The following is a 9,220-nucleotide window of genomic DNA, read 5'->3' as shown; positions in this document are numbered from 1 at the left end:
AACTGAAATGTTACATAACTGTTATATAATTATATAACAATTATATATTAGTTATATAACAGTAACATAACTTGCTGCGGTGTTATATTAATGTAATGTAACTGTAACGTTAATATAATGTAATTAATTACTGTTTTGTTATATAACTGCTATATTACTATAACATTAAGATACTTTACCTTTTGCACATACAAATCCTTGATTTAATTCTAAGCGAAACTAAACGAAAATTGTAAAAATACATGTTTCGTTTATTTTTGCTTAGAATTAATTCAAACACCTTTCTTGAGATTAGTATGTGCAAAAGTAATTCCTGTTGGAAGTTGTGTTTTGGGATGAATAAGCAAAGATATACACATTTTATGTAAATAAAGTATATGATCGATATATATTGCAAATATATATATACATATACATATTTTTCTATATTGCACAACGTTCATTTTGCATTACATAGAACAAAGTGTTAAATATAAAAATTACAGAAAGACAAATAAAAACTGTATCGCACTTTTCTTATGTATTTTAAACAAAAACATATAATGCTTTATCTTTAAAATAGGCAATTAATACAAATTTAGCAAATTTTTTTAATAACGTCTTAAAATAAAAGTTTTATAATAAAACCATACTTTAAATAGAAAAAAATGCCAGAATTCTACCAAAAATGCTTTTATAATACATACACAAAATGAATCAATATAAATCACTATATCTATAAGGATAGGTACTTTATGCATAATACTTTGAGCATAATAGCAAATGTGTCAAAAATTGTTCTTAAGCATAAATTTTACTAGTTATGCATAGTACTTATTAATATTGACAGATTTCAATCGCATAACAATGCATAATAACACTTCCACGCAGCATAATGCGATTTTCGCGTAATTATCGCATAAAGCAGTTTTTGTATTTAAAACACTCGGATTTGGGAGAAAACGACGAATTTTTCAAAATTGAACCCCCCTTTTTTTATAGGCTGTTATATGTTATATATTACGTGAAAGATTGAAATAGTATACAAATGCATAAAAACGCATAGATAACGGATTTAACACGCATAATTGGCGCATAATTGCTAGATTTTTCGCGCATAATGAGAGCATTTTCAGACACTTTTTCCTGGCATAATTCATAGGTATTCAAAAGCATAAAGTACCTATCCCTATATATCTAATAAAATTTGACAAACATAAATATATATCAATCTTAATGAAAGTCTATATAAAATAATATTTTTATAACATCAGAAAACAAATCAATTTTTATATCAGAAAACAAATCATTTTTTATAACATCAGAAATCATATTTTTATCACATCAGGAAACGTATAAACATATATGTATTTATAGATACACAAATCGTAGCAAATAGAAGTTATATATTCAATAACTTTATTATACGTTTACCTTTCTTATAACTTAAACTTAACTTTTTTCTGATTATTTTTTTGTTATACGAACACAAATACTTTTGTTTAATGGACATCAGGAGATGTATTATATATATGTTTCCTGGAGGACTTAGGCTAATGCGGACTTTGTCCTCAAAAGGGGACAATCCCAGCACCCATTAGTCTATATATATATATGTTTCCTGGAGGACTTAGGCTAATGCGGACTTTGTCCTCAAAAGGGGACAATCCCAGCACCCATTAGTCTATATACATATATATCATACAGAAAACATTTATCTATTTATCCATGATGTCCCCTTTTCTAGAGAGAAATCTATAAACCTTATTAAGACTTCTGGCTCTTCACCGACCATGTTGGAATTGTGACGTTAGAGGCGAAGAACGCATACGCTAAAATTCTTAAGTCATTTTGAAATAAAGATATTTTAATAAAACAGCACTTCGCATGGCTTTTGCGCACTCTTAAAATACTTTGAAAACTATCCTTTTCCCTTTATAATTAATCAAAAGCTGTAAAATGACTAATATGAGGCCCAGTCCGTCTGATCTTTACACATGCACAGTCATTCCGCATGACAAAGTTTAATATCACAATTATTTTACGATTGTTGATTGACTGTCAAGAGAAAAGAATAGTTTCGAGGTATTTTAAAAATGTGTGCTAAAGCCATCCGAAGTAGTGTTTTTTTGAAGTATCTTTTCATTTAAAAATGGCATCTAAATAAAACTTTCAGCGTGTTTTCTCGTCTCTGTCATAATCTAACACATGGCTGTAACGAGGCTCCAGAAGCTTCAAAGATATATAGATACTATATTTTTTATATATTAAGATAAAAATGTATTTTTAAAAAAGATAAAAAAATATATATCTATATATGTATTAGGTGATGTTACTCATCAACGTTATGTTGTACATCATTTTCTTCATTGTCTTGTCCCTTAATCTTGTGTTCTCTTTCTTTTCTTTGTTTCGCAAAACGTAGCCATTCTGCGACTATACCATCAAAATCGGATTCTGTTAGACTTGCGTGACGTAAAATTAAATCTCCTTAAAAAAGAAAATGCATTAAATTAATAAAACTATCAATAAATTTTAAGTTTAGCACAGCTTATATATATATATGTATGTATGTATATATATATATATATATCACATACTTCTAACAATTTTTATTATATTTAAGTCACCAACTCGGAAATTGTTTCGAATTCCTTTCATGGAACAATTCATAGCACACTCATTCGTGAAAATTTTTTTCAAAATTCGTTGTATATTATCTCTAGGGTTGTTTCCTCCTATTTTCAACAAATACTCTCTCTGTAAAAATAACGTACATTTTGTACACATAAATTTGCTTTTAAATAAAATGCGATTGCTATAAAATAAGTAATATACAAAGAATTCTTACAAATTGAGTAACTGCCTCTTCTGTAGTTTTCAATAATGATTCAAATTGCTTTATACGTTCTACTGTGCTACAAGGTAAAAATTTCGTGATAATATTGTCATTTACATCAAAATTTGATACACATTTTGTAATAATAGCTTTTTCTATTCTTTTTAAACGTTGGTTTATGTCTTGTAACGTTATGTTTACTGTTGCTTGCATGTGTACCATTTGTTGTAAATTCTCTGCAATAAGACACATATGCATATGTATATAAAAGTGAATGAAATATCTAACCAGAGCTTAAGCAATCCGAAAATTCAGAATTTATTCTGAAACATTGTGTATAAATAGAGTAGTTCATCTGTAACACAAAACTACAATATTTTTTATTTGTCCGGATTTGAGGGAGTGAAATCACTCCTTGAAGAAAATTTTTACAAAAGTTGCATCTCTTTTATTTTTACAAAATTATGTATAAATAAGTATTGTAAAATTTTAATTTAAATAAATTTAATAAATTTTGAGGGTTTTCTAAATTTTCGTCCCTTGTAAGTGAGTAAAATACTCTGTAAATGAAAAAGAAATAAAAAATTACTTACGTTTTATATTCACATTTTCTTTTAAATCCTCTATACACGGTACATATCCTAAAATATTGCAAATAATGTATTTTATTAGTATCTCATATACATATATAACATATGTGCACACACACACACACACACACACACACACACACACATACCATCAAATATTATGGGTATGTTTTCCATTTCTTCGGCTTCCTTTTCTTTTTGTTTAGACAATGAAACACTTTCCATTCCTAAATATTTGTTACAATAATTATTATAACAACTATTATATTTAGATAATATAAAAAAATATGCGAGTTACCTTTCTTTGACAAAGTCTCATTAAAACGGCTTCCACAACTTTTTTGTGAGACATTATTTGTAGAGAGTATATTATTATTTAAACCAAAGTTGTCAGGACACGATGGTAGAGTAGATGCAATAGCACTCGAACAGTTTTTTTCTGTAAGTCTTTTTCCTAAAAATATATATTTAAAAATCAGACTATTAATAAAATGAGTACCATAAAAAAATAGTAATAGAATATATATATCACAATTTAAAGATCTTTCTTTTTATATGCGGTTACATATGAAACAATCTCTAAAAGTATGTGGCAAGTTTTTCTCCCGCTCTCTGTAACATATTAACCAACATACTAACCATTTTTTAAATTACATTGTATATAAAATAAAGTTCATACTAAAGTAATCTTCACTGATATCTCCTTTCAAAATCGACAAACAATAAAGTATTGATACAACTTGTTTTTCACAAAATATGCATTGTACTATAATTTAAATCTTTCAAAGATTTACAATCTATTTATATTTTTACAAAATTTTGTAAACAGTAACTTAAGCTACTTTAAATTAAAAAATGGTAAATTGTTAAGGACTTTTTGTACCTCAAAAAAAAGGATTGTATATCTATACAAAATATTTATCAAATATTGTAAAATTTGTTAGCATTAATATAATGAGAGCGTTCCATATGTCCACATTCTTATTATCCAAAATTTTAACATTTAGTGATGCGATAATTTTATGGATGCGAGTATATTTTACATACTTTGACAAGATGTACTTTTAATGTTTAATTCTCGAGATTGTGTTTCTTCGTATTCTTCTTCGTCACTGTTATTGCTACGATTACATGAACGTTGTTTTTTATTAAATTTTCGAGATTGTGTTTCTTCGTGTTCTTCATCACTACTGTATCGATTATATGGGCGCGATTGTCTTTTTCCTCGTCCTAATCGTTCGTCATCAGTTGTGTGATAATATGCATCTGATGCACTTTTTCGAGCTGATTCTAATGACGCTGTAAAAAAGAAAGTAAAAATAATGTCAATTTTTCGTATAAGTCGCATCGTGATTGAAAAAAATGCTTTATTCTTAAATTTAATATTAGAATTAAATGTATTTCTTAAATTTAATATTAGAATTAAATGTATTTCTTAAATTTCAATTTAGAATTAAATGTATTTCTTAAATTTCAATTTAGAATTAAATGTTTTAAATGTTAAAAATATTATATATTAACTTTAAAATTTAATTTCATTACATAAACAAAGCTGTAAATAATAATATATTTTTTAGCTATTAATCTTTATTTGAATAAATTTACAAATAAATTATAGAAACATTTTTCTGCGCTAATACGCGCATTTATTTTGACAATTATTGTAAAATATACGATTATATTAAGTTTTATTTATTGTTTTATTATATAAATAATTTTAAATTTAAGAAAAAATATTTATGATTAAAAATAGAGACTATATAGAGAATGTATAAGTACTTACAACAATATTTTATTATTTCTATCTCATGTCTGCTCCATATGTCGGTATTTGGACTTGCACAATTTGTAATTAAAATTGCGCTATTTGCTGTTCGTGGCGGCCACCAACATTGATCTGTCTCACCTTCTTTACAAAGCCAGGTAGTAGGAATTTCAGAAAATGTACCATCCGACAGAAATTTAACTACTGCATAATTTTTTTTATCTTGTTTGGTATAAGCATCCATTATCTGTTGGTAAATACATATGTATATATATAAACAGTAAATGTTGATCAACATTTCATACAAAGATATAATATCATATCTGTGATATTATAGATATATTATAATATATTCATGCGAAAATATTAATTGCCTAAATTTTAAAAGATTGTACTCACACATTAATGATATCCATAAATGAAAATTCCACAAAAATTACAACGCATATATAACATTTATCTTAAAGACGAAAGATAAAGTAAAATATTTATATTAAAATCATCATAACGTATTAGTTAAAATTAATTTATAAAGTTATGCAAAAATAAAAAATGTAGAATATATCAAATCTACTCAAAATGCATTTTAATTATTACTATGTAAAAGTGATATTGTAACAAACGAATTACTTTCATCAAAAAATTTCAATTTTACGCACTTTCTTTGTATTTGTGTCGCTGGAATTTTAATAATATTAAAACAAGTAATATTTGGTATCATGAATATACCAAGTTTTTCCGAAGGACATGGTTTAGTAAATAGAGATTTAAGATTTAAAAATCGTTGCGCACGAATAAATACAATCCCACGGTCTTCAAAAATTTCCAAAACAAAAATCACAGACATATCATACAGTAAAGCACAATTATCAGCTTTGTTAATAGCAATTTTAAAAGTTTTGAATTGTAGATGAGAAATATTGTTTTTTTGTGTGTAAATAACAATAGGATATTTTTTTTTGTGACACGGTTGAATTGGAAGCTGTAATTCTTCAGATGTACGATTTATTAATTCCTCTAAAGGTTTTCCTGATCGCAATTTTTTCTTAATTTTTTGCATATTATTCTCATATTTGAAACAACTAAAGTTGTCTAAAGAACCAAACATGTTTACATCATTGGCTAGATGAATAAGATTATGCACATTATATGAGAGATATTGGTCACCATAAATATTCCCGTAATTCGATACAAAATGCAATAATAATGAATTTGCATAGTCATTAAATGTCACGCACAATTGTGGATCAATCAATATTCTAATTGCAACACTAAGACATAAAAAGTGATTATAATAAATTGAAGATATCGTGGACTTCATAACTACAATTCCAGTATACAATAAAAACTGACGTAATTCAGTGGCTTTCCATCTATCAATGTCTCGTAAATCTCTAGGTTTTCTCGCAAATTCCACTGGAATATATGGCTTAATCACCATTAAATGTTGTGAAATTAAATTTACACACTCTTTCGATAATCTGAAATGTTTATTTCCCCTTTGCCAAATTTGTAACAATCGTTTTGTAACACCTAAACAAACAAGATGCATATAATCCAGTGGAATTTGCGATATCATTCCAATATGAAGTTTTTCTAATATGGAATCACCTGTATGATGTTCAGGTTGGGCACGATTTTTAAATGCATCATTAGTACGCAACGTATTATGAGTTTGTGGAAAGACTACTCTATTATGAACAAAATCACCTTCTTGTATACATTTAGGACAAGAGAAATATCCTGTATGGCCTTTGGTGCATGTAATAAATGCCCTAGCTGGGGCATCGCATAGTATTGCACCAATAGCAACAGTATATTTAGTGTTCAAAACAGTTATTCCATTTTGTGAAAGAGAAATAAAGTCATTGATAAAATCAGTTAAAAATTCGTTTGCATCATTAGGCTTGCACATGCCATGGTACACACCGATTATGAATGGTGATGTGTAAATATCTATTCCTTCTATTGATCCCATAATAGGCCAAAATTGGCTTCCAGAACTTTTACAAAGTGGTAAACCATCTGTATTTATATTTAATGTAATTTCATTTGTTTTTATAAATGTAGAATACATCTGTATTGATCGCTCAAGAGAAGACGAAATACCAAAATGAAAGTAACGACCGTTGCCCATAGATTTAATATGCATAAATGTATTTCGTGGCGTTCTAAGTAGACATCTGACATCATAAGGTAATTCCACATGACCATGTGTTATAAGAATACGAAGTAATTCGTTTGCACAGCTATGTGGAATATTATAATTAATAATTAACATTTGTAAATCCTTCCATAAATTATTCTCATTATTAGAATGGGACATATTTGTTGTAGGTGTATTATGCTTTAATTCAATGTTACATTCTTTTTTGTTATTCGTATCATGTTCTATCTCAAATAATAATTCATGAAATTCATTAGAATCGTTAAATAATATATTATCTTTACAAGATATATTATTGTTACATTCTTCACGAGTTAATGTTGATTCTTTAATATTATTACATGCTTTGTTTGATTCGGCTAATTGTAATAAATTTAAATTTTTATGTAAATTATATTGACAATTGATTAATTGATTCTTTCGTCTTTTAGATAAAAATCTTATGTCCTTTGGCATGTTGAATTAATAATATTTCGTAGTAATAAGTACTAAAATATGCGTGTTGATGTGTTTAAAATAGCTTATATTTGTTGTCGTACAAATTGAAAGAAACCTTTCTTTATATTTCTGAAAATGTTATTCATTCATTATCATTTATTAGCATTAATAAAAAAATGACAATAAAATATATATTAACATGAAAATTTAATGACTTTCTTTGTGAGAAATATATCAAGCTGTCTAGTTAAATGTTAATAAATATCTTCTTGGAAAAAAAACAATTCCTCGGATTTTCAAAATACTTTTAAAAATTATGAAATTCTCAATACATTTTTTGGCGAAATATTAAAATATGTATTATTAAGCAATTTTATCACTCAAAGTATTTGCATTTTATACTGTTAGATTAGAATAGTGCACAACAGGTTTTTTATATGCTTGATACGTCAAACCAAATTCCATATATAAAAAATAAAGTAATACATTTTGACAGAAAACGATAACAAATAGAATTATTTATGTAAATATTACCTTAAATTACTATCAAAGTAATATACCTTCGTTGATGACAATAATTTTCTCACTGTTCCATATACTGCAAAGCACGTACGCACAACACAAATATTTGTTTGACTGGCGGAAAGAAGACAATTTTTGGATTGATATTCAATCGATGTATTTCGTGTACAGCCTGTGACGGATTAAAAAATATGTAAATTAAAGTTATGAATATTTTTATAATACATATGTATATATATATATATATGTGTGTGTGTGTGTGTGTTGTACAATTTGTTAATATATAAGTATCTTTGATGATTAATTATATACAATATTATACCTAATAATTTGAGGTTATCATCTTTATCGTTATGAAAGTATAGCGAATATTAAAGGAATGCCAAAAGATTTAAAACTCAACTGATTATATACTTTTATATGCATATTTTCACAATCAACAATAACCTCAAATTTATAGGCAGAATAGCTTTATGATAAATTATGAAAAATGTTAACTTAATATTGTATATATTTAGATGAAATTTTTTTTTCTGACTTGATGCAATGTTTAACACATATATATTTAATTAAGAAAAAAAGGATTACCTCAGATAAGAAAAATCACCTCATGTCGCCATATCACTCAGATCACTCCATGCCGCACAGATCGGAAACGGAATTATGGTATGTATAGCAATGGCGTTGCTATACTGTTAAAACAAATCCCGCGTAATTCAAAATACGTAATGTCAATATAATAGTTATGTAGACGTTATATTACATATTTTATAATATCTATGTAAATGTCATATAACATATTATATAACATCTATATAACTTCGATATAACATCTGTTATATAATGTATTATATTTATGTTATGTTGCTGTTACTTTATTGTAACGAGTAAATAACAAAAAAATGTTACAATTATATTAC

The 9,220-nt window shown here is 26.5% G+C and overlaps 1 protein-coding gene and 1 long non-coding RNA gene across 14 annotated transcripts in view; one reads left to right on the top strand and one right to left on the bottom strand.

The window, feature by feature from the left end:
- LOC145937748 (uncharacterized) overlaps nt 1–9,220 on the top strand; it is a 412,856-nt gene that overhangs the window by 49,095 nt on the left and 354,541 nt on the right. The gene's annotated exons all lie outside the window — the stretch shown is intronic.
- LOC145937623 (uncharacterized) lies at nt 499–9,178 on the bottom strand. Of its 6 annotated transcripts, none has more exons than XM_083040815.1 (10): nt 8,889–9,107; nt 8,313–8,472; nt 5,192–5,420; nt 4,456–4,707; nt 3,707–3,862; nt 3,558–3,635; nt 3,412–3,459; nt 2,831–3,054; nt 2,580–2,739; nt 499–2,469 (listed from the first exon to the last, which is right to left on the bottom strand). In XM_083040815.1, the coding sequence occupies exons 3-10, from the start codon at nt 5,415–5,417 to the stop codon at nt 2,312–2,314; spliced, it is 1,302 nt and encodes a 433-aa protein (XP_082896941.1). In that variant the 5' UTR covers nt 5,418–5,420; nt 8,313–8,472; nt 8,889–9,107; the 3' UTR covers nt 499–2,311. The 6 variants fall into 6 exon arrangements, with proteins under 6 accessions (XP_082896941.1, XP_082896948.1, XP_082896933.1 ...); XM_083040822.1 differs by having other exon boundaries at nt 8,339–8,472; XM_083040807.1 differs by lacking the exons at nt 8,313–8,472; nt 8,889–9,107 and adding an exon at nt 5,573–5,639.

This window comes from Prenolepis imparis, unplaced genomic scaffold, assembly GCF_030444845.1.
Source record: "Prenolepis imparis isolate NDT839.2.m4 unplaced genomic scaffold, iyPreImpa1.0 SCAF_1, whole genome shotgun sequence".
NCBI lineage: Eukaryota > Metazoa > Arthropoda > Insecta > Hymenoptera > Formicidae > Prenolepis > Prenolepis imparis.
Note: the sequence above shows the minus strand (reverse complement) of the source record. Positions and strands in the feature narration are given on the sequence as shown.

Coding starts and splice junctions, on each gene's coding strand:
- LOC145937623 (XM_083040788.1), bottom strand. CDS start 7,796: ATGCCAAAGGACATAAGATTTTTATCTAAAAGACGAAAGAATCAATTA.